The sequence below is a fragment of the Sinocyclocheilus grahami genome, unplaced genomic scaffold (genome assembly GCF_001515645.1).
Source record: "Sinocyclocheilus grahami isolate Dianchi unplaced genomic scaffold, SAMN03320097.WGS_v1.1 scaffold358.1, whole genome shotgun sequence".
NCBI lineage: Eukaryota > Metazoa > Chordata > Actinopteri > Cypriniformes > Cyprinidae > Sinocyclocheilus > Sinocyclocheilus grahami.
Window position 1 is genome coordinate 1,492,152 of NW_015505537.1, and position 25,408 is coordinate 1,517,559.

Genomic DNA, 25,408 nt, shown 5'->3' on the forward strand with positions numbered 1-25,408 from the left:
AAGTTAATTTCACCAATATTTTAGCCGATCGCACTGCCTCTTGTCATCTCATCTCTGTGTGTGTGAGAGGTAGAGGTGGGGCTCAGGCTGCTCCACACACACTCTCATATACTCATAATACACAGAGAGAGAGAGACAGCTGACTGTGGAAATGAGGGTGTGCAATTACCCGGGTCTGTCTTTCTCTAGGTCAAGTCATATAATCATGAAAAAACATCAGTTTGCCATCAGCTGTCAGAAGATGAAAGATGTTATCTTTGTCGTAGTATCCTTTCAGCACTTAAGGGGCATTGATCTCTATGAAGTGAAACATCAGCTTCAGTGTTACCCATTTGATGCTCTGATTGTCGATTGAACCTTGTAAAATGGCACTCAAAATTAAATTAATTTCAAAACCTTGTTTCATTCATGAATGAATCAGTTTTTAAGCATATCCATTGAATGAATGGTTTTTAATGATTCTATGGTTCTCAGGCAGGGCCCAATAGGGAGCCTCTATCTCAGTGGTTTTCAATCCTGGTCCTGGGGACCCACCACTCATTTTTAATGGACAGAATTTGTCAAGCGCTAAAATACTTAATCTGGTATAAAGTGTGATTCTATATATATATAGAATTACACTTTATACCCGATATATGCCCTTTTTTTTTAAACCCTGATCCAGTAAATGATGAAAAACATGGAAGTCATATAAAATTGTTGTGGACAATGGGGCACCTTGGAGTCAAGAAGACTGAAGATTAGAGCAGTGGTCTTCAATAACACACAAAGCTGGTCCAAATAATAATAGTCACCACTTTGACATTATGTCAAAGCAATATCAATTTATTTGTCGCATATAAGAGGCACATTTTAAACACACAAACATTTCATACATTTTAGAGGGGAAAAAATGTCCTTTCTTTCACTAGAGAGGTGTGACATTTTGTTCAGCCTTGTATTGCACTCCAGATAATGTGGTCATGGAAAAAAAGAAAAAGAAAAAATGAAGCTCATGATTCAAGCAGTCTAGTAGCAGAAGAAAAGAACAGACGTAGACCGCATTTCCAAAAAATGATAAAGTCCAAAACAAGGTAAGACCTCGGACAGTTCAGTCTGCACATCACTCAAGAGGTCTGACTGGGGGCAACAGAACACACACCTCTATCGATTCAGTTCATCTAAGGAACGAGCATTAATGAACGTAGATTACACAAACAACTCATCTTTTACTTTAAATTAAAAAAAATCACTTTTCGAATGGATTAAACTAAAAATTAGTTCATGCAAGTCTATGGAGTACATACTTGGTCTGACCCTTATTAAATAAGGAAGTCGAAAGGCCAAACAGTGCAGAGGTACACTGGGGAAAACCATCATGCCCTTTTTTAATCCTATGTGCTGCATAACAGTCTTACAGTTTTTTTTTTAAAGCATCTATTTGGCTTCTTGCAATCTCACTGTATTTCAAATCATTCCTTTATCCATAACGGCAAATAAGTATTGCATTGCACTTTGGTTCCCTAGTGGACTGCCCAGCTGGGTTTATAACAGGAAGATCTCTTGATCCATAAACTGATGGCTTGCAATGTTATAAGTTTACTTTAAGTCTTGAATTAGGACAGAAGAGATCTTGACATCAAAAGACACAGGAAGAGTTCAGCATGCATGCCACTGATCTCAATTTCTCTCATACACACACACACACACAAGCAGTGAGGCAGTGCTACTAAGATGGTTAAATGTGTATATAAAAAATATATATATACACAGTGCTTCTGTGTCAGGTCCCCTTCTGCTTTGTGTAGACAACAGTCTTCAGACAACTGTCGGAAAAGCCAAGACAGGTAATGAGGGAGAAAGGGCTAAGACGGGTGAAGTGCGGTCCTCCCTCGGGGGGTGTCGCGGTCAGTGTGTGGTCACTCACAGCAGACCAGGCGGATGGGGTGGCCGGAGAGGGGAACATTGGAGCATTCGGCTACAGCCAGTCTTGCTGCTTTCTCGCTGGGGAAGGTCACCAGTGCCTCCCCACTACGCTGACCACTCCAGTTATACAGCATGAGCACAGAGTCCGCCTGGAGCTACACCAAAAAGAAAGGGGGAATTTTTTTTTTTTTTTTTTACAAAAGCCAAACCACTGGTATGTATTACAATAAGGTCAGAAAAGGTCAAGATCATGCATACACACTGAACTGAATTGCTAGGGAGAGAAAGAGGATTGGAGTTTGGATTAATCAAATCAATCAAATCACCTGAAAATGAATGAGAGTATATACACTTAGGAAACCCTTTTAAAGGCAGGAGACTTGCAGTAAGTTCAGAACAATGATGCTACCCGAACAAGACATTCAAAGCCCAAACCACTTAGATTAGAGAGAAAGAGCATTATATGACATCTGGAAGCTTCTCAAAACAGCAGCACATTGCTCAATAAATCATACTGGGATTGATTATGCAACAAGCAGAGCGTGAAGATTTACAGAAGATATGAAAACAGAAGAGGGTATTAAGGATTCCACTTCTGATTGGAGGTCACCCCAGAGCAGTGGAAGTGAGGGGAGGAGTTAGAGTATTGTCCATGCACAAGCGATGGGTTCAGGTCACAGGGGCTTCATGGGAGCTTACCTGGAGAGGCTCGCCCTACAGACAAAGCCACTCTTTTGGCTGAATCAGACTCCGGCCCTGATCACTCACTCCAAGCAAGCTGCTGTAATCTTCAGGAGCGTACTACAGCACAATGAGCCACAGTCAGTGCCACAGACCTCACGTTACACTCACAACAATCAGCACTTCCCTAAACCATGTTCATACATGTACAGAAGTATGCATTTCTACTAGGGGTGTAAAAAGATGTGCTTTTTTTTTTTTATTAAATGGATGTAAAAAATTATTTTGAAGAAATTAATACTTTTACTCAGAAATGATGCATTCAATTGGTCAAAAGTGACAGTAAAGTCATTTATAACGTTGCAAAAGATTTCCATTTAAAATATATGTTCTTTTGAACTTTCTATTTATTAAAGAATCCTGAAAAAAATATTAAGCAGCACAACTGTTTTACACATTGATAATAAGAAATTGAGTTTCTTGAGCACCAAATCAGCATATTAGAATGATTTCTGAAGGATCATGTGACACTGAAGACTGGAGTAATGATGCTGAAAATTCAGCTTTGCATCACTGGAGTACATTATATTTCACAATAGAAAACAGTCATTTTAAATTCTAACCATTTCACAATATTACCGTTTTTACTGTATTTTTAATCAAATAAATGCAGCCTTGGTGAGCATATCCATTTTTAACAATGGATATTGTGTGTGTTATACACTACCAGTCAAAAGTTAGAATTCATTAAGAGTTATGTTTTTGTAAGTAACCCTTTTAATGTTAAAATGGGTTTTGCTGCTTAATATTTTTGTGTAAGCCATGACACATTTTCAGGATTTTCTTGATTAATAGGAAGTTCAAAAGAACATTTATTTGAAATATAAATATTTTAGAACATTTAAGTGCAAGCGATCAATCTTACTAACATCCAAAAGTTTGGGTTATGATTTCCACAATAACATTAAAAAGCAAAAACCTGAATTAAATCATTATCAGATCACATATGTTCACACCCCTATGTCTACTGCATGTTTGAAAATGTAAAAAACTACAAGTAAATGAAGGAAAGAGTATTGAGCATACTAAATGTAGTTCATTTGCAAGGCTCTTCAAACAGATCTGAAGTGCAGTGCGTTATCATAACCTAAGAGGTGACACCAGTGTATGTCCAAACATATGCATTTAACACACCACCCCAATACACTGTACAGCAGAAATAAAAAGTATGCATCATACTGGGTTGCACATAAGATGTCCAAGCATGAATGCACTATAGATATGGAAAGAAAGAGGGGGTCCAGACCACCTGCCAAAAAAGAAACACTTCCCGCACACAGAGGCCCGTAGTGTGCATTTTGTATCAGAGGTTAAAAGCACACTTGGAGGGTGGACTGGGCTCGGATCCATTTCATCAGTTCAGCCAGGAGTCAAACCTGAACTCGGCATTTGACACACGCGCCACTGTGCTACGCTTTGTGAACAGTGTTAGACGCACAGCTCAGAGCGTCACACGCCTTAGAGGAGAGGGCAGGGGTGCTGCATGCTGAGCACAGTTTTACCAACCCCACCACACAACAGAAAATAAACTAGAATATCTAGAAAATCTCCATGGCTATACATTTATATATTTTGAGAGAAAGTACACACAGACCCGTGCCCAAAACAAAGCATCACTCATTTCCATCTAACTCAACCCTCTTTCCTCCTCCTCCGAGTGCTGGTGTCATACCATCCTCTGACGTCTCCACCTAATCGGGTGTCAGCTAATGAGAGGAAAAAATGTACATAATGATTCAGCATAAAAAAAACAAGAAAGCACCAGGTTCCTGATAAAATCTCAGGTGAGAGGTGTGCTGCTCAGGAAACCCTTTTTTTTTTTTTTTTTTTTTTTTCTTGTTTTTGAACTCGAGAACCTGAATGAGTGAGTAGTGGAAATGAGGAGTCAGTCACCTGATATCCCTGAAAGAAGCCGAGGATGTCTTTGACCCCCGTGTTGTATGGCAGACCCTGCATTCGCACCAGTGCTCCGGGCTGAGGGGGGAGGATGGAAGGGGCAGGCTGGGCGGCCACAGCTGCTGCTACTGAACCCGGCGGGGCCGCAAAATAACTCACCGTGGAGGGAGAGACCGGTGGACTAGTCAACAGAGAGAGACGAGACGAGTTTGAGAGGAAAAAAAGGTTTTCCATAATAGAAAATAGACGCATTAACAAATCATATTATAACATGGATTATACATCCTGAATGGAGGAGTACATTTGAAGCAATTGTAATACAGCTGATTGTCTTGACCACATGTTTCAATAAGACTTATGAAGCAAACAACCATTCAAAAGTTTGGAATTGCGAAGTCTTTTTAACTCATGGTCACCAAGGAACATTGATTTGCTAAAAAAAAAAAAAAATTCAGTACAAACAGTTATATGGAAAGATATATTACAATTTAAAATAAATGTTTTCTATTTTAATATTTTGTAAAATGTATTTTATTCCTGTGTTGGTAAAGCTGAATTTTCAGCATTCATTACTCCAGTCTTCACTGTTACATGATCCTTCAGAAATCATTCTAATATGCTGATCAAGGAACATTTATTATTATCATTAAAAACAGTTGTGCGGTTTAATCATCTTGTGGAAATAGCTGATACTTTTCCACAGGATTCTTTGATGAACACAAAGTTCAAAATAGCAGGAATTTTTTTTTTTTTAAATAGACTGAAATTTTAACACCTACAATGGTAGTGTATATTACTTGCTGAAACCATAGTTATTGTGATCGTGGTGATTATTATTATTAATGTTATTATTACTAATACATGTCTATACTGAACATTGGTGTTCATGTTTTTTTTGTTGTTTTTTTTTTAAATGGTGATTATAAATATGCTAATGTTTAATAAATAAATTGCACAGCTAAATTCAACCCCACTATGTGCCACAGACAAAATAACCAATTAACAAAGTGGCATGTAAAAATTAGGTAAATCTTTGCACAGATATGGGTCTTCTCCTTGTACCTGGGGTAGTAAGTGGTGTAGCTCATGTTCATGTTCATGTAAAGCTGGGGAGAGTAGTAGGCTAAAGCAGGTACAGGGTTGTGTGCTGGGGCCTGTGGAGTTCTTGGAGTGGCCAGCAGGGGGGGCTGATACAACGCTGCCTCAGTGGGAAGCATAGCTGGAGTCGCAGGAAATGCAGCATATGTTGGTGGAGAGAGACCTGAGAAAGACATGACAGTGCTTTATTAAAAATAAATTTTCACCATGTGGGCATGCTAAATCTCTCTCACTCTCTCACTCTCTCCCTCTCACACACACACACACACACCTGACCTTGCAGGAGTGTGTGAATGTCATGTATACTTAGCTTAACTGGCACAGAGACAATTACTGTGTCCTCTGACCTTGGCTTGAGAATGGGCCGTATGTGCTCACAATACATCAAACAACCAAATCAAATTACAGGGTAAGCAGCCCTTCCTTTAGTGCCGCTACAGGCTTGCCCTTTCTAAAATGCCAAAATGTTGCACCTTTAGATTCGTGACAGAGGTGTTCACACCGCTTTCTTGTAGATAAACTGAAATCTAATCTCAAACAGCCCAGCTGATAGGAGCAGAAGAGCGCAGGTTGGAACACTGCAAACAGATCAGCATATCTTGAACAGGAACAGATTACAGCTGCTGGCTCACGCTAAATACGAACCCAAATTCACAGCGCAGTTCATCTTATCATGCGGTTTCCAACAAGCATTTGACAAAAAAAGAAAGCTCCATAAAGTAGCAGACAGTCTCTTACAGGGCAGTTTGCAAGGAGGTGGCGAGAGGCCGCTGCGGTTAAGCGTTCCCCCCATCAGCACAAAGCTCATCTCCTCAGTGGAGCACTGGAACACCTCTACATAACGATCCTTCATCATCTTCTTGTGGCACTTCTGAGCCATCATAAACGCACGGTCAGCCGACTTCATTTGAATGAAGGCATCACCAGAGGGTCGACCCTAAAAAGACAAACCAAAAAAAAAAAAAGGGCCAAAGGGTCATTCTAGAAACACCTGATGTTTCTAATTTCATTAAGTTCCTCTGTCACCTGTTGGTTAAGGACCATGTGCACCCCATGTGGTTTGATATCAATGGTATGTTCTCCCATAAAGTCCAGGATGTCCTCGATGGCGGCAGTGTACGGCAGACCTCTCAGCCTGATGCAGTCTCGCGTGCTGCCGGTGGTGATGAAGGGTGACGTGGCTAACATGGGTACAGACACCATCTGAGGCGGAGGAGGAAGTGTGGAGATCAATGGAGTGGACATGTAGCGATTCAAAACCTAGTTTGAAGATACAAAAGGTCAAGAAAACAGCAATGAAGAACAAGATGTTGGTTTCATACACATGCACACCAGCTTTTTTTTCCTTTTTAGCTCTGATTAAATATAAATCATCTGTACCTGTTGGACCTCAGCTGCAGTACTGCGGAACAGCTCAATGTATCTCTTGCCCAGGATCTGTTTGTGCTTCTTCAGGGCATTCTGGGCATATTCCTCACAGGCAAAGAGAACAAACGCGTCGCCTGTGGGACGTCCATCTGGGTACTTCACAAACAGAAGCCCCTCCGTCCCATCCGTCACCGGGCTCTCCGGGCCCAGGAAGCCCAGAACATCCTGAGGAGTAGCAGTGAACGGAAGCCCACGCATTCGGATTATCACTTGGTTTTCCTTAGAAAGAAACTGAGCTACCTCATTGGACGTGCCTGTCAAAAGATGAGGACATTTAAAAATGGCGAGTGGTAACAATATCAGACAGACTCTCAGCTGCTGTAAAACCTTTCAGCAGACACATCCACACGCGCTGTAATGATATCTCGGCAGGCCGCTGTTCTTTTACACCTGCTGTGTGTGAGGCTTTTCAGAGGCTGCTGACCCATCTTCCTCCCTGAGGGAACGGCTCTGTTTCTCTGTGGCCTGGCCAGAGCGGGGGGCAGGAGGAAAGGGGAATAGAGTTTCCCCCTCTACCTGCCCTACATGAGTCAGCAAGGAGAAGAGACTCACAAAGAGTCTTTCATTCCCACAGAGGGGGTAAAACTGAGGAACTGACACACACACACACCTGGGAATAGCGGATAGGGATTTATCTACAAATGGAAAGTGTCTGCTCATATTACAACTCAAGACTTCATGTAAATGACTCACCTCCTGCAATCTTCAGAAATTCCTCCCCAGTCGCTTTATACACCTGAAACAAAACAAAAAATACAGTGTCAGTGTCATAGGAGTGGACTGCATGCCTTTGATTGTATATAATTGTATTAATCAGATGAAAATTAGGGATGGATCAAGATGGTCACTTTGTTAATTACAGTGGGTACGGAAAGTATTCAGACCCCCTTACATTTTTCACTCCGTTATATTGCAGCCATTTGCTAAAATCATTTAAGTTAATTTTTTTCCTCAATGTACACACAGCACCCCATATTGACAGAAAAACACAGAATTGTTGACATTTTTGCAGATTTATTAAAAAAGAAAAACTGAAATATCACATGGTCCTAAGTATTCAGACCCTTTGCTCAGTATTTAGTAGAAGCACCCTTTTGATCTAATACAGCCATGAGTCTTTTTGGGAAAGATGCAACAAGTTTTTCACACCTGGATTTGGGGATCCTCTGCCATTCCTCCTTGCAGATCCTCTCCAGTTCTGTCAGGTTGGATGGTAAATGTTGGTGGACAGCCATTTTTAGGTCTCTCCAGAGATGCTCAATTGGGTTTAAGTCAGGGCTCTGGCTGGGCCATTCAAGAACAGTCACAGAGTTGTTCTGAAGCCACTCCTTCGTTATTTTAGCTGTGTGCTTAGGGTCATTGTCTTGTTGGAAGGTAAACCTTCAGCCCAGTCTGAGGTCCTGAGCACTCTGGAGAAGGTTTTCGTCCAGGATATCCCTGTACTTGGCCGCATTCATCTTTCCCTCAATTGCAACCAGTCGTCCTGTCCCTGCAGCTGAAAAACACCCCCACAGCATGATGCTGCCACCACCATGCTTCACTGTTGGGACTGTATTGGACAGGTGATGAGCAGTGCCTGGTTTTCTCCACACATACCGCTTAGAATTAAGGCCAAAAAGTTCTATCTTGGTCTCATCAAACCAGAGAATCTTATTTCTCACCATCTTGGAGTCCTCCATGCGGGCTTTCATGTGTCTTGCACCGAGGAGAGGCTTCCGTCGGGCCACTCTGCAATAAAGCCCCGACTGGTGGAGGGCTGCAGTGATGGTTGACTTTCTACAACTTTCTCCCATCTCCCGACTGCATCTCTGGAGCTCAGCCACAGTGATCTTTGGGTTTTTCTTTACATCTCTCACCAAGGCTTTTCTCCCCTGATAGCTCAGTTTGGCCGGACAGCCAGCTCTAGGAAGGGTTCTGGTAGTCCCAAACATCTTCCATTTAAGGATTATGGAGGCCACTGTGCTCTTAGGAACCTTAAGTGCAGCAGAATTTTTTTTGTAACCTTGGCCAGATCTGTGCCTTGCCACAATTCTGTCTCTGAGCTCTTCAGGCAGTTTCTTTGACCTCATGATTCTCATTTGCTCTGACATGCACTGTGAGCTGTAAGGTCTTATATAGACAGGTGTGTGGCTTTCCTAATCAAGTCTAATCAGTATAATCAAACACAGCTGGACTCAAATGAAGGTGTAGAACCATCTCAAGGATGATCAGAAGAAATGGACAGCACCTGAGTTAAATATATGAGTGTCACAGCAAAGGGTCTGAATACTTAGGACCATGTGATATTTCAGTTTTTCTTTTTTAATAAATCTGCAAAAATGTCAACAATTCTGTGTTTTTCTGTCAATATGGGGTGCTATGTGTACATTGAGGGAAAAAAATTAACTTAAATGATTTTAGCAAATGGCTGCAATATAACAAAGAGTGAAAAATTTAAGGGGGTCTGAATACTTTCCGTACCCACTGTATGTTATTTTTCAGATTTTACCTTTAAAATTAACAACAACAATACTTTAAAGGGAATAAGCTCAGAGATGCAGCTTCTTTAGTATGCTGTGCTTTAGCATGCTGTTAGACTGTCAAAGTAAACTCTCCAGAAAGTGGGGTCTCTAAATTTGTTGCATCTGACAACTCAAACACTAGTCGGTTACGACAATATGTAGTTTCGCACAAGCCTAGTATCCATTTAATTTGTTGCATATAAGAATCAGAACTGTCTCAGATTAAAAGGGAGTGTTGTTGCACAATGCATTTTTTGAGATGATCAGAGTAAAATTAAGTATGTTTTGGATGCTTTGAGGAGGTGAACTTACTTCAATGTATCTGTTGCCCATGTGGTGTTTATGTCGCTCGAGTGCCATGTCTCTGTGCTCAGAGTTTATGAAGCGCACCAGAGCTTCCCCGTTCCTCCGGCCCTGAGCATTTAAACACAGTGCAACGCCACCTCTGATACAAACACACACCCATAAAAATCAAACAAAGGCAGAGAAACAACACATTTAGTATGCATCCTTTAAAATGTACTCTTTATGATAAATCAGCTTGGACATTCCACGTAAAGCTACTTTTCCACTAGTGAAAGTCCTGATGTAAGATTTGGCTAGATATGCCTTTAAGGTTTTTCAGAGTTTTGCATTACACTGTTAATGTGTACTTAAGGGTCTTTTCTGAGTGCATGCACCATGTCATTGCGAGTGTGCCTTTCAGTGTTAAGCTGAGCTGTAATCTCACTTGGCAATGTTGAGGCCTTTGAAGAAGCGAGCGATGTCCTGATCAGATGACTGCCATGGCAACCCACGAGCTCTGATGACCGTCTCGCTGTCCACAGCTTCTGTCTTACTACTGGAAGCCATGCACACACACAGGAAACAATCATTCATGCTTAGCAGAATTCTTATGGGCGATGACCATAGTCAAACATAGTCTTATAATGGGAAACCCCACAGATGTATTTGAAAACTTATGGTCAATGTCATCAGCTCTTAAAGTAAGAACATTCTGGACAGCAGTAAAAGGGAAATTCCTCACTGCTCAGACAAACAAAACATATCAGAAAAAAATAAATAAAAATCAAACTATGACAAATATGAGTAAATACCATGCTCCGGATTCAAACTTGTAGTTTACAGTCTCAAAAGTGGAGAATGTGTGATCTACAAAGAAAAAAACTCAGTTATTATAAGATCACATGATCAGTTATGCATAAAAGCAAATATGTAAGGTTTTATCAGTATATAAACTGCACGGATCAATCCACTATGCTGAGTGACTCACTGTAAGGCTCAGTCAGGAGGTGCAGAATTAGCAGAACCATGTTCTTCACCTCCCTCATTCCGGCCTCCTGCTCCACCGCTGCAGGAACACACACATCTGACAACAATGTCAAGGTCATATGCATATGTGAATGCACATATTCCTACCAAAACAGCTGAAAATGCTGAAATCGTATTATAATCCTGGGCCCGTATTCATGAAAATTCTTAGTGCAAAGAGTTTCTCCTAATTACAAAATTCTAAGAAAATTCCTCTTAGAATTAAAGTAATTCAGAAAACATCTTAACCCTTAAAAGAGTTCTTAAGGTCCAAAATTGTTAAGAGTACTGACGAGGACTTTTAAGAGGCTTAAGGGTTTCTTTAACAGTAGAGAAAATCAACAAAAAGTGAATGCATGACACTATACATTAGATTGTGCAGTGATCATGTTTGTGACCGATATTAGAGACAGACTAACATCTCCGACACGGTTTAAAAATGCCATAGGGACAGAAATGAAAGCAATCACTACATTAATAATGGCCACGTTCACATTGTCAGTTTTAGGAATTGACAACCGCATTTCCTTACAGGTGTGGGTCTCGAAATGTCTCGTTCAAACAGCAGCGTCTTGAATACTGTCTGTATGAATGTGCAACGAGAGTCAAGCCCATATATGCACGCACATCCGACCTTTCTGCATCTTGCGCATGACATTGCATTCGAGTCACGCACAGAACAAAAAAACTGACAGAAACTGCTCCAGTGGAGAACAGTGACTGGATCTAAAACCTTCAGATGACGTACAGCTCATTTCTCCATCACCGTAACCAATGTTGGGTAAGTTACTTTTAAAAAGTAATTAATTACTTATTACTAATTACATCATCAATATTGTATTTAAATTACTTTTATAATTACTCTGTCTGAAAAGTAACTTAATTACTCAATAAGTAACTTAATCATTTGAATCGTTAATCCCTATAAACCTTGATGCATAGAAATTAAACTTAATTATTTCAGTTTGAGTTAAACATGGAATAGTTTAGCCTTTTAGCTTTAAAACAACTGTAATACTTAAGCATTTTAATAAAAAAATGTAACCACCTTTAGTTAACAAATATAATTACTCTGCAAAATATCCAAATAACAAAAAAGTTTAAAAGTAAATTTAAGTAACTTTTATAAACGTGCCAGAAGAAAACATTACTGGTGCATCTCGAGATAAAACAATGGTATTTTAAGGTATGTCAGTGCAAGTTTCTTTCAGTTAAAACAGCTCAGAAATTTATTTAATCTGGGACTAGACTTCAGCCTTGTCTGTGAAACCAGGGGTACATGTATCAAGCTGTAAGCATTAAACTTTTCAAAGCAATTATATTTTACTCTTTCACACATTTCAGTTTGGCAAGATAGGAAAAGCACAACTAGTAAAATGCGTACAAGTTTATGTAGCCTAAAAAATAACATGTTAACTAATGTAAGAAATGATCTCCTCCGCTGAATAAAGCCACGTCAGATCGCGCTGTTCTTCCGAGGTAAATTCCGGCTTATTTCTCAAGTCTTCTTCCAAAAACAATGACAAGCAGATGAATCGGGAATTTTTTTTTTTGCATCTAGGTGATGAGGGCGTTTGCGCGCAGGTATGGCTGCAGATAATGAGCTCAGAGACGGGAAAAACTGTACCTCGCTTTAGTTTAGATTATTATTACATAATCAGAGAATATTCGTTTTTGATTTGAATTAGAAAAATTGAAGCGTCTACATTTTTTTAAATGAACCATAGACATATCTCACATATGTGTGTGTGTGTGTGTGTGTGTGAGAGAGAGAGAGAAGTATTCGCCGAGTTCAGGTTCGTTTTTGTGACACGTTTCAGAAAGTTGTTCACAGAGAACAAACCAGCAGAAAGCACACCCTGTTTGTTTTGTTTATTTTACAAAAGCACAATGTTTTGTTGTTATTGTCAGTGTACACAAATAAAAGTATACCATTTACAGATTCAATTGATTTTAGTCTTATCTGTATCTGGGTATTTTAGGTCCTTTTCTCTCTTATCAGGAAAAACAGCAAGAGAACACGCCGGCACGCAGAGGGTTAAAGACGCTGCATTCAATTTTAGCTTTAGACGATACATTTAGATTTCAAATTCAATATTGATTTTAGAACGGTTTAAATTATTTACAGTAACGCAAATACTTTATAAGTAACTGAAATTACTGTAAATTACCTAAAAATGAAAAGTAATCCCTTATTTTACTTTTTTCAGTGGATAACGCGTTATTTAGTAACTTACCCAGAGTGAAACCACACATGAGCGGCTCTCTCGCACTGTACTACAACTAGTTGTACAGTTCATACTGCGCGTGTTTTGTGTGAACGTGGCTGTACATTAACATATTTGGCAACTGGAAAAATGCAACTTTGTAGCAGTGATGATTTGGGTCGGTCATAACCTTCTACAAGCAAAGTGATCACACAAACAATTACAGCACTTTCAGAACCTTATTGTGTCACTGTTCGTTTCCTATCAAATGTACCTTAAGTACAACATTAACAGCATGGTAAATAAAAAAAAAGTAAGAATATATATAATGCGTGTGAGAGAGTATGGTACAGGGTTTCTGCAGACTTGAACAAGTTAAATTTAAGACCTTTTTAATACCACCTTATATGAAATTTAAGACCTAAACCTGTAATGGAAATACACATTTTATTACATACATAAATGTAATATTTAATGTGTATAAATTAAAAAGAAAAAAAATCAATGCTGTAATAAATGGTATTTATAACTACAATATACAGTGAACTTTTCATGGCAGCAAACAATATTCCATACAAAATATCCCTGCAAAATAACTACATCACTGAGATTTTTGGTGGAGTAAACTATTTATTCTGAAGCAATATTTTCATCAGTGTTCTATCAGCTTTTACATACTTAAATCTGCATATTTACCTTTACAAATGCCTATTTCTAACCTTTTTAGATGTATGCATCATCTTAAATGTCAAATTATTACAATTTATCAATAAATTCAATATACAATACAGGGCTGCTACCAGTCAGATTAAATTATTTACACTGCAAATAACAATAATTACAACTGCAATAAATAATGTTATGAGATTAATGTTTTAAATGCATTTATGAGTATACAAATAAGAAATGTTGAGGGGAAAAATGCATACTTTTCAACAAACTTCTCAACTGAACTACCAGTAAGTGGGGGTAAGTCACTTAATGAGTGAGTATTGAGTCATTCATTCAACTGATTGAGTGTGTTATCATGCTGTGATCATTCCGAATGTATTTTAATAGACTGAATCATGCAGTGATCAGGCAGAGCGCTAGACTTCACGTAATGCGTGCACTGTAGGTGTTTTGAATGTTTGTTTGTTTTTTTGCGTTGTGAGAATATTGAGTAAAATAGCTCACTTGTCATTGTGTTATTTAACTCATGTTATGAATAAACTAAACATCTTGAATTTTTACCTCAGTGTGTTTCTTCTGAGTTTATGTGTCGCGGTCACGCTCATTTGTTCTGAAGTCTCGAGACAAACAGAGTGAGCCTCAGCGCGAGCTTGTATTCTGTATTCTCTCTGATGGCGCAGTAACTTACCGCGGGTCGGTCTGTCCAGTGATTGTAAAGTCATTAGGTCCGTCAGACTTAAGATATTTTAGCGGTAATGAGACCAAAAATATTTAAGACCCATCGAATCCGAATTTAAGACTTTTTAAGGCCTTATATTAGGAAAACGTTATTTAAGACATTTTAAGACTTTTTAAGGACCCACGGACACCCTGTGGTAAAACAGGAAGGCTTATAATAAACCCTAAAGCACTCTTTTCTTACTTCTTGGGACAACCAACCAATCACAGTCTTCTGTGACTGTGTCATACGTAGCAATGGGTCAGCCCCGCCTCCTCGTTAAGATGATCTTTTCCTTGCTGAGGTCTTTTCCTTGCTGAGAGTTGCTCTCAGATTGGTCCTGAATCGCTCTGAAGCAAAGACTCCTACATAGACATTTTTAAGCTAAATTAGGAGCTTTCTGAGAGGATTCTTCGAATCTTTAAGAATACGGGCCCTGCCCCTGATCTTTAAATACTGGTATTTGAAAAAAATTAAAAATAAATTTTGGACCACCACTTTCCACAAATAGCACTGTAAAACCCAAAGCATATGCAGGATACAGTCCAGCATGGAGGTCAGAGTGAGATCTTTGACAGGGCCTGCGTTGGGGCAGCATTTGTGAAACTCTTTCTTCAAGTCCACAAACGTGTAGAAGCACTCTGGCAGGACTAGATTCTACAACAAAACACACTCAGACAAATGAGGGAGATGCACACTAGAAAATGTTTAGGAAAAGCCTGAGGGAAGGGCAGAGGAGATCAAACGGTAAAAAAAGAGGGAAAAGATAGGGAATGGATTGAGGGCACTTTAATGTCCTCTGGAGGAGCACCGCATTCCTGTAAAGATTATAACATGTTGCTGCTAAACAGATTATACCACAGACTGACAGCTAATTTAGAAATGTCAGAAGAATACACACACACACACACCTAGGCTTTTCCTTTTCAGTTTTCAATAGCCTTAGTTAAGGGTGGATTAAATGCAAATACTCAAGGATGACAGTGTGTTTGGACTTTGGAAGGAGGGTGTTACCTTTTTGGAGGCCTCGGGGTGCAGCACCTGTTGGATAAGCAGTGGTCCATCCACACAAAGTGTGTAGGAGCTTCTGCCCAGAGACTTCAGTTCAGCTGACACCGACTGATAAAACTAGAGACAGGAACAGAAACGGTGAAAAACAGAGAAAGAATGGCGCAAAAATTTATTATTTCTATTCTAAAACACCACAGCATTACATACAGGTAGGTATTAGATTCACTTCCCTTTACATCTACACTGTTGAGAAGGATCAGTGAGAATTTTTCTTTTTTTTTGAAAAAATAAATAAAAAAAACAACACAAGGTTAAGCTTAAACCACTGAACTTTCACTACAATGTCAAGGGCAGCACAGAGGACACCCACATTATGTAGTAATATGTACACATGCTGCTCTGTGTGCTTTCTTGTTTTGAAGATTAAGCAGCTGGTCAGACTGGTTTGGTGAAAATACAGGAAGTGAGCAATGGCCGTTGCATACATTTCAGATAAAGTATTTCACATGACCAGAGAGATAGATGACAAAACAAATGAAGAGCGTTTGTCCTGCTCTAAAAACACACCACCTGCTCACTCACAGCTATAGGGGCTCCCACATTCACCTGTTTTTAAGCAAAAACATTTCTTTAATGAACTATTACAGATGTTTAGTAAACTTATCCATCTCTGCATCAGCCAACAGCAGTACAGGCTAACCACCACGACCATGACACGACAACTGATTTGAGTGCTTTATGATATTCACATGAGAGTGACAAACATGGAAATGAGAAAATGCAAAGGAGAACATGTCTCACACAAGTCAACATGAAAAAGAACGTGTTATTAAGAGCGGTTCTTGCATTAATAATAAAAAATAAATAAAAATTTTTTTTAAAGTGTAGAAAATGTTTTCCCTCAAAGTGCTAGCACATTTCACAAACAACTGCAAAGAAACCGCAATCAACACAATTAAATATGGAATTTTGAATTAGAAACACTGAAATTGTGTTTTCTTATTCAATGTACTCCAATCATTTTTATTTTATTTTCAATTTTGAAAAATCACTTTTAAAAGGGAAGGCACTGAATGAAGCAGAGTTTATATTATGCAAGTATATAAGATGAATGTTACATTTACATCAGCAAAAATAACATATACAGTTTCTCTGATATTAAAATGACTTGTGATGTAAGATTTAGGTTATACCACATACATCAACAGTTGTTTTTTTAATCAAACTAATTAAACTAATACAAGCTCAGATCAAGAGTTATGAAAAAAACTGGTTTAACTACTAACTTAATGTGACGAATCAAACATGACATTTCTATGATTTAAGTCAATCTGCAGTGAATTACAACAGAGCAGGAATGACCAGAGTCTGAAGAAAACCGATAGCCCCTTTATGGCCTAATTTTCCTATCATTTGGGCGGCGCTGATAGCAAGCAAACGTTGCCTTTACCCAGAGCAACCAAAAGTAAAAGCAACCAAGACATACAGTAGCTAACAAAAAGTTTAAAAGATTAAGTGCAACATACATAACCGGACTAATCTACAAGCTGGCAATATCGGAGAATTTGAGAAATAAAGCAGTATAAAGCTCTCAAACCATAGAGAACAACTGAAGGCAGAACTGCAGCTACATTCCCATCACGCTCTTGGACAGCGACATGCTGTTTTTCCACATATCCTGTCCAACTTCATACCTCATGCAAATACAAGGCTTCAGTTAGTCATTAAGGGCTTAACTTTGTAAATACCTGACAATTCTGAAAGTACAATTCAAGAGCTTCACATCTCATTTTAAGTCATCTCAAATAAGGCTTGAGTGGTACACAGTCACAGTAATAACACAAACACAAAATAATGCATTCACTTAGCGCTGCACTTGTTACAGGGTTTGTGAGTGTGTGCACTTGTGTATTGTGCATTCATGGCTGTTTTCACAACACAACCCCACCTTGCACAAATTAGCAACTGCAATAATTCAGTGCAAACTTAATTTCTGCTACACAAACATTCTGCGAAAACACACTGACACACCCTGTGCCTACACACAATTAGACAGGGGAGATCAAACTCCAGGAAAAAAGCTAGATATGAAGGGTAACATTTCACTGGCTGGAAATCAAAATTCTATAAAAATAAAACTTTTAAAATTTGAGCAATATTTACTTTAAGTAAAAAGACTAAATCAGTAAAATAGCCACTCCAGCATTGAGAAAAGGCGTTTGTATGGCTAGCATAAGACACACAAGATAGATAAACTTGATCTGAGTTTCAGTTTTACATTCTCCTCTGCCACTGTCAGTGAGAGTGAGAGAGAAATTTGATCTTTGGCATGACAATCAATCAGTGTGTCCTGCTGAGCCATGTTTGCTCTGTGTGTATGTGTGTGTACACAAAGAGGCCGAATTCCAAATGGCATTTTTGCCCCCTTGAAGAAAAGGGATGCAATCTATAGAGTCATTCAAAATGCAAGTGAGCAGCAGAATCCCTCTACGAAAGCTTTAATTAAAGTTATTTTGCCATTTATGATCACATGATCCCGGGTGGCAAGCTTTTACCATTCATTTTAAAACCTGTGAATTTTATATCTAAAATTGCTTTTGTATACCAAACAACTATCAGCAGAAAATATTCCTTCCATATATTACTGTTCAAAGGTTTAGGTTCGATAAGATTGCAAGCAAACGTTGCCTTTACCCAGAGCAACCAAAAGTAAAAGCAACCAAGACATACAGTAGCTAACAAAAAGTTTAAAAGATTAAGTGCAACATACATAACCGGACTAATCTACAAGCTGGCAATATCGGAGAATTTGAGAAATAAAGCAGTATAAAGCTCTCAAACCATAGAGAACAACTGAAGGCAGAACTGCAGCTACATTACCATCACGCTCTTGGACAGCGACATGCTGTTTTTCCACATATCCTGTCCATCTTCATACCTCATGCAAATACAAGGCTTCAGTTAGTCATTAAGGGCTTAACTTTGTAAATACCTGACAATTCTGAAAGTACAATTCAAGAGCTTCACATCTCATTTTAAGTAATCTCAAATAAGGCTTGAGTAGTACACAGTCACAGTAATAACACAAACACAAAATAATGCATTCACTTAGCGCTGCACTTGTTACAGGGTTTGTGAGTGTGTGCACTTGTGTATTGTGCATTCATGGCTGTTTTCACAACACAACCCCACCTTGCACAAATTAGCAACTGCAATAATTCAGTGCAAACTTAATTTCTGCTACACAAACATTCTGCGAAAACACACTGACACACCCTGTGCCTACACACAATTAGACAGGGGAGATCAAACTCCAGGAAAAAAGCTAGATATGAAGGGTAACATTTCACTGGCTGGAAATCAAAATTCTATAAAAATAAAACTTTTAAAATTTGAGCAATATTTACTTTAAGTAAAAAGACTAAATCAGTAAAATAGCCACTCCAGCATTGAGAAAAGGCGTTTGTATGGCTAGCATAAGACACACAAGATAGATAAACTTGATCTGAGTTTCAGTTTTACATTCTCCTCTGCCACTGTCAGTGAGAGTGAGAGAGAAATTTGATCTTTGGCATGACAATCAATCAGTGTGTCCTGCTGAGCCATGTTTGCTCTGTGTGTATGTGTGTGTACACAAAGAGGCCGAATTCCAAATGGCATTTTTGCCCCCTTGAAGAAAAGGGATGCAATCTATAGAGTCATTCAAAATGCAAGTGAGCAGCAGAATCCCTCTACGAAAGCTTTAATTAAAGTTATTTTGCCATTTATGATCACATGATCCCGGGTGGCAAGCTTTTACCATTCATTTTAAAACCTGTGAATTTTATATCTAAAATTGCTTTTGTAAACCAAACAACTATCAGCAGAAAATATTCCTTCCATATATTACTGTTCAAAGGTTTAGGTTCGATAAGATTTTTTTTTTAATGTTTTTGAAAGAAGTCTCTTATGCTCACCAAGGCTGCATTTGTTGGATCAAAAATACAGTAAAACAGTAACATTGTGAAATAGTATTACAACATAAAACAACTATTTTCTGTTTTAATATATTTAACTGATGGCAGAGCTGAATTTTTACCAGGTATTACTCCAGTCTTCAGTGTCACATGCTCCTTCAGAAATCATTTGGTGCCCAATAAACATTTCTTATCATCAACATTGAAAACAACTATGCTGCTCAATTTTTTTTTTCAAGTTTTACTGAATGATAATGACGTGTCTCTGTGAAACCAAACAACTATCAGCAGAAAATATTCCTTCCATATATTACTGTTCAAAGGTTTAGGTTCGATAAGATTTTTTTTTTTATGTTTTTGAAAGAAGTCTCTTATGCTCACCAAGGCTGCATTTGTTGGATCAAAAATACAGTAAAACAGTAACATTGTGAAATAGTATTACAACATAAAACAACTATTTTCTGTTTTAATATATTTAACTGATGGCAGAGCTGAATTTTTACCAGGTATTACTCCAGTCTTCAGTGTCACATGCTCCTTCAGAAATCATTTGGTGCCCAATAAACATTTCTTATCATCAACATTGAAAACAACTATGCTGCTCAATTTTTTTTTTCAAGTTTTACTGAATGATAATGACGTGTCTCTGTGAAAAATGTACCAAACGCAAACACAAAACAGTCTTGCCCTATACTCACTTTAAGCGTTCTGCCCTCTAAAATTAGTAGGGCATAGTGATGCTTACTTTTGAGTAGAACTCAACCTGTGTGTTCGGGATGAAGTGAAGTGAAGTGAAGTGAGAGTGTCTTTAGATAAGGTAACAGAATGTGCCGGCTGAACTACCAGGATGTTTAAGCAACAGTCACAACCGGATTTGATTACTCCATTCTGTATTCACTTTATACAATGCTGTAAAAACATGAGACCCAAAATCCATCTAATTCATTTCTATAAATGACCATTTTACTGATGGGAAGTCTTTCTGAGGCTGAATGAAAGCATGGATAAACGTGTCACTCATCCTTTCATAGAGGCATTTGCCAGAACTCCCTCTTCACATTGACAGTCTGTAGAGAAATAAAGCTCTCTGCTCATCACTCACAGGTACTGACATGCTCTTGCCAGCCTGCTGTGCTTTGTCAGCGAGCTCACAGAAGAAAACACAATTTCTCTAACACACCCTGTGTCTCTCAAACACACCCAAGATCATTTTCTCCCACAAACACACTCATGATCTCACGGACACAGTAACAATTTTACTCTGCTTCAAGTCTTTTCTCCCTTGCGCACACACACAGGTGTTAGCACCTCACCATTCCCACAGAGTTAGCATCTAAAAGCAGGTGCAAAGCCAAAGCGAGTCACCCAGTGAGTGCCAGCAGCTATACATTTTTTTCCCCCTACGTTTCACTTTGGTTGCCACGTCTCAATACACACAGCACAGATCAGTCGCAAAAGCTCAGAATAAAAACTCACTAAACCCTCCTAAATACCCGTTTCCTAACCAAGACACAATGATGAGGACAATTTTATCAACCAGTGAGTCACAACAGTGAGAAAACTGATGTTAGTTGTGTCACCATTCCATATGTAGGGGACAGGTCTTGAAAGAATCTTTCACTGAAGATAACAGGTCAAAGTCCTGAGTGAGAGCCCTTCCCCAAACCCCTCACTGTTCCTTATAGGGCTGGGCGCTATGATGTTAAATATCGTGGTGACAATATAAAGTGTTTAGAGATAGATTGCCACATCATGGTGTGTGAATATATTTGCGCAGGACTGCTTCAAGTTGACACATATGAGTGATAAAGAAACATGAATGAGAAAAAGTGCATGCTTGATGTTGAAGAGTTAAGCACAATAAGCCACAAAAAGAACTAAAATGCAGTGCTTGCTCTTGTAGCTTTAATAAGAATCAGTGAATATATAATTCATTCAGTGAAGAATGTGCAGTTTTAATTTACATTTGATAAAATGTCTTACTTGAATGCTACTGTTAAATAGATCTACTGTACCTGGAAAAGTACCTATTTTTTATTATTTGTATCTTTCTTACATTGTATCCTGTTGTTTGTAATTTGCTTTTTGATTTGTTCTTAAAACAAAAACAACTATATTATGATTATATCTTAGTATATGATAAATAAAATTAATCCCATCATGAAATACGATTTTGGTTGTATCACCCACTTCTAGTTCCAACACCTGTTGGAAGTGGTTGTATTTCTTTGAAAACAACAAGGAAAATGAATTGAACTGAACCAATGGTTTGATAGCGCCTGTCTTTCTATCTATCTCTCTGAAAGGTAGGCAGGGAGAAATTGATTTCACTAGTTAATATTTACAGAGCCCCCTGGGGATAGGCTATGACTGAATCAAGATAACATGCCACAACCTGAATGCTACAAAGATATGCAATAACAAAAATGGGAGAAAATGTATTAAATTAGACTAATCATTCTTTAATGGTTCTAATTTGTACTTTAATAAATGTAATATATATAAATTCCAACAAACATCTAGTCCCAGAACTGAGCTTAGACTTCAAGCTCTAAATATCTTTCTGTGGGCAATAATGAGAGGGTGTCCATTATGAAACAGTGGGGGGTGGAAACAGGTTTACCAAGCACAAACAAATTCTCTCTGCGTCATGGTTGAAAAACACGTTTGGTGACAACTGTCTTTTGCCAAAACATACCTGCAAAACTCAGGAGCAACCCGAAACTGTATCCTGCTTGATAAATGAGCCTAACACGGATAGCAGAAGAAACAGAAAACAGGAATATATCTCGGGCTCACTCGTTTTAATTTTAATCCCACTCTCTACTATTCTGCTCATCTCTCTGTATCCATATCACTCTTGCTCACTCACTGACATTTATGGTTCTCAGGTGGGTGCATTCGCAGGTAAACATTCTGTCTTCCAGATGTCTGCTTAGCACATCAGTCCACAACAAGACCAGACCTGCACTCTGCCCTAGAGCAGAGTGTCTGTGCCTTCCTTCCCACACCCAAACCCCACACACACACACACATTACACAAAGCAAGCCAAAATCTGCAAAACGCTAAAATCATGTGGACAATATCAAAGACTTGCCTTATGCTGACACACAGCCTATACTAAAAAAAATGGAGACACTACTATATATGTGACTTTTAATTGATTTTAGAACACTACAAACATCCCTAGGCTGTTTGAAAGGCCATAATATACACAAACACTGTAGAGATGCATGGCTCGAGAAAGAAACACATGGTCTCTCACCTGCTGCAGGACGCTCTCCAGCGGCTCGGCCTTGCACAGCTCCTCCGCCGTGAGCCCGGTCTCCTCCTTGCACTGCTCCGACACATCCGCACTGTCCGGCTGTACTAGAGTCCGCTTAAGCTTGCCCACCTGTTAACAACATCATCTCTTTCAACGGGCCTCGCAATACATCTCAAGCGGGTTTTCTCATCGGCGCGTCCTTTAACACACCTGGCCGTCGAGAACACAGACAGTATGCTGTCTAGATAGGCAGCTCACTGGGTTTGACACCGAGTCACTATGGCGATGATGACTTTATCTCAGGCAGTGTGTTTGTGTGAACGCAAAGCAGACACGGCAGGGTCACTGACCTACAGGCAATGACATGCACCAAACAAGGCACGCTTTCGTCTCTCGTGGCTTGAAAAGACCACATTATAATGCTCGAATCACGTTGTCAAACAGACCATCAAATAAAACAGCTGCTGCTTGTAATGTAAATCACAATGTAAACTCTCTGAAAGCGCTCCTTGTTAGTGAATGTCAGCCGTCAAGGTGGTTTCTAACACTAGCATATTACTAGGTGGGTAGTTTAAAGTAAGAGACCTTACAACAGGGTCAAAAGGTCCGTACCTTATTCTCATGTAGATCCACAATTTGCCACACCAAGAGAATTAATTCCCTTTCATCCGACCCCAGTTTACCCCCATTTGCACCAGCTGTTGCCCCAAAGAACACCACCAGAGTATCACTGTGCGAAGCCATCAGGGACCACAAGGGTAAAAACTACAATTAAGAGCAAAGATCAAATAAAACAGTAACACGAGGGTTCACCTTTCTCCAAGAGAAGCAAACAAAAGAAATGGAAATTCAATTGAAGTACACGAGAAAGGACAGTAGATTACTTCAGGAGAAGGACACGAGAGAGAGAGTGCGGCACGAGACTCTACCTGTTGCAGTACTTGTGCTCTCTATCCAGAGTTACTGGTTTGACTGGTAAAGAAGGCAGAAAAAAGTCCTGGTTCGTCTCACGCTAACCCCATATCAAGCCCTGAAGCCTTTTCTCGCGGTCTCGTTTTTTCTTGGTTACCTGGTTGTGGTTCGGCCTCCCTGTTTGCAGTCAATCTCCCGGGGGAGCGCGTTGATTGGCTGGTTTGTAAAGGTGAGGGCGGGGCGTATTGTATGTAACCCGTTCTGATTGGTTTATTATGCGCTAGGAAGTAAGAGAGAAGATTCCGAATTCATTTGTCCTGCTTTGCTGCTACACACCTATACAGACGCGCCGTTTAATATATACGGGTTTATCTATGTAAAAAGATGCACGTAGGCCTACCTTGAAACAAATAAACTTTGAAAAGCAAACATACAAATATGTTTAAAATCATACACTCACACAAGATTAAGACTCCGTGATATCAGCTCCCTGAATAAAAGCTCTAATAAAAGTTTTATTTTAGATTAAACTTCCATAAACTCTCAAAAACTGCTGATATTCGTTTCTGCCACTCTCACTAGACAAACACATAGTCTCACAAAACTAAGTTTTAGACTATTGATATTAATTGTGCTACACATAATATCAGTGATTGTGATAGTTTATTCTGGTCGTGTAGTTGTTTATGCAGTTATGAAGGGGCAGTTTGACTGGCACGTTAAACCACCCATCACACTTCACTTCTTTAATGTGACATTTATGGGCGGCTCATAAACTAACTGAAAAGAGAAATCATTTGCACTTGCAACTACAACCTGACTAAATATTCTGAAATATATTTTTAGGATTCGATGCCAGGAACATTGTAAACTTTGACAGAGTTGCCGCGATTAATGTCAAATTGTGATGTTCTTAATATAGCCAAATAATTTTTTTCCTTCAAAATTTAAAGTTTTTGAGTGTTTAATCCGTTCAGTTTAAAGGGGTCATATGATGCTGCTAAAAAGAACAGTATTTGGTGTATTTGGTGTAATGAAATGTGTTTATGCGGTTTAAGGTTAAAAAAACACATTATTTTCCACACACTGTACATTATTGTTGCTCCTTTCTGAAACGTGTTGATTTTTACAAAGCTCATCGGTCTGAAAAGCGAGGTGTGCTGGGATTGGCCAGCTATCCAGTGCTTTGTGATTGGCCGAATACCTCAAGCGTGTGACGAGCAAAGGACCAGCTTAGTGGATAGTAGCTACTGACGAATGTCAGGGCTCCTGCTATAAAGGTCATTGTGGTGCAGGCGTCCTCCAAACTTTCCGCCATGTCGGGGCTTGAATGCTTGAGAGCGAGCGAGATGAGGGCCTTAAAGGACACGGCGGGATAGAGTGAGCAGTGGCCGGAGGCCTAGAGTGAGTGGAGGCCGGTTTGAGTGAGCAGAGGCGGGCGGGCTTGCGGCAACCACATGTGACGACCCCGGGCTGGACTCCGCTTCGTCCACGGTGAAAGCCGATCTGGCGATCCACAGCATGAAGTTGATGTATTTCCTCAGCGACCAGCAAGGATCAGCTCTAGGCATGACGAAGCGGATATCGTCCTCTTTTGGAAGACCAAACAAAGTTTCGCTTTCACAATGAAACACCCAGCACCTTCACGACATGACGGCAACAACAACAATACTACAATGAGAATAAAAGTTACGCCTTCTTTCTTTTCGTGAACATTTGGGCGGCATTATGCAAATCTTCCCACATCGTGACGTAGACATGTGGGGGCGTGTTAGAACAAGCCGTT

At 39.3% G+C, this 25,408-nt stretch overlaps 1 protein-coding gene across 4 annotated transcripts; it reads right to left on the reverse strand.

Moving 5' to 3' along the window:
- Positions 1 to 779: 779 nt before the first annotated feature.
- LOC107548955 (epithelial splicing regulatory protein 2) lies at positions 780 to 23,803 on the reverse strand. Of its 4 annotated transcripts, XM_016229838.1 has the most exons (17): positions 23,640 to 23,803; positions 23,323 to 23,475; positions 22,711 to 22,839; positions 15,492 to 15,605; positions 15,020 to 15,134; positions 10,843 to 10,938; positions 10,667 to 10,721; positions 10,300 to 10,410; positions 9,882 to 10,014; positions 7,762 to 7,804; positions 7,021 to 7,322; positions 6,667 to 6,900; positions 6,379 to 6,577; positions 5,605 to 5,803; positions 4,540 to 4,723; positions 2,605 to 2,706; positions 1,984 to 2,060 (listed from the first exon to the last, which is right to left on the reverse strand). In XM_016229838.1, exons 2-16 carry the CDS (start codon positions 23,452 to 23,454, stop codon positions 2,620 to 2,622), a joined length of 2,133 nt encoding a protein of 710 aa, XP_016085324.1. In that variant the 5' UTR covers positions 23,455 to 23,475; positions 23,640 to 23,803; the 3' UTR covers positions 1,984 to 2,060; positions 2,605 to 2,619. The 4 variants fall into 4 exon arrangements, with proteins under 4 accessions (XP_016085323.1, XP_016085322.1, XP_016085324.1 ...); XM_016229837.1 differs by lacking the exon at positions 2,605 to 2,706 and having other exon boundaries at positions 780 to 2,060; positions 10,300 to 10,407; XM_016229836.1 differs by lacking the exon at positions 2,605 to 2,706 and having other exon boundaries at positions 780 to 2,060.
- Positions 23,804 to 25,408: the final 1,605 nt, after the last annotated feature.

What these genes read in the sequence shown, in the direction of transcription:
- LOC107548955 (XM_016229836.1), bottom strand. Translation starts at nt 23,454, where the DNA reads ATGGCTTCGCACAGTGATACTCTGGTGGTGTTCTTTGGGGCAACAGCT. An exon ending in ACCCCGAGGCCTCCAAAAAG is followed by an intron (nt 15,135 to 15,491) that starts GTAACACCCTCC and finishes GTTTTGTTGTAG; the next exon opens with AATCTAGTCCTGCCAGAGTG. An exon ending in AAAGGCCTCAACATTGCCAA is followed by an intron (nt 10,015 to 10,299) that starts GTGAGATTACAG and finishes TGTTTGTATCAG; the next exon opens with AGGTGGCGTTGCACTGTGTT.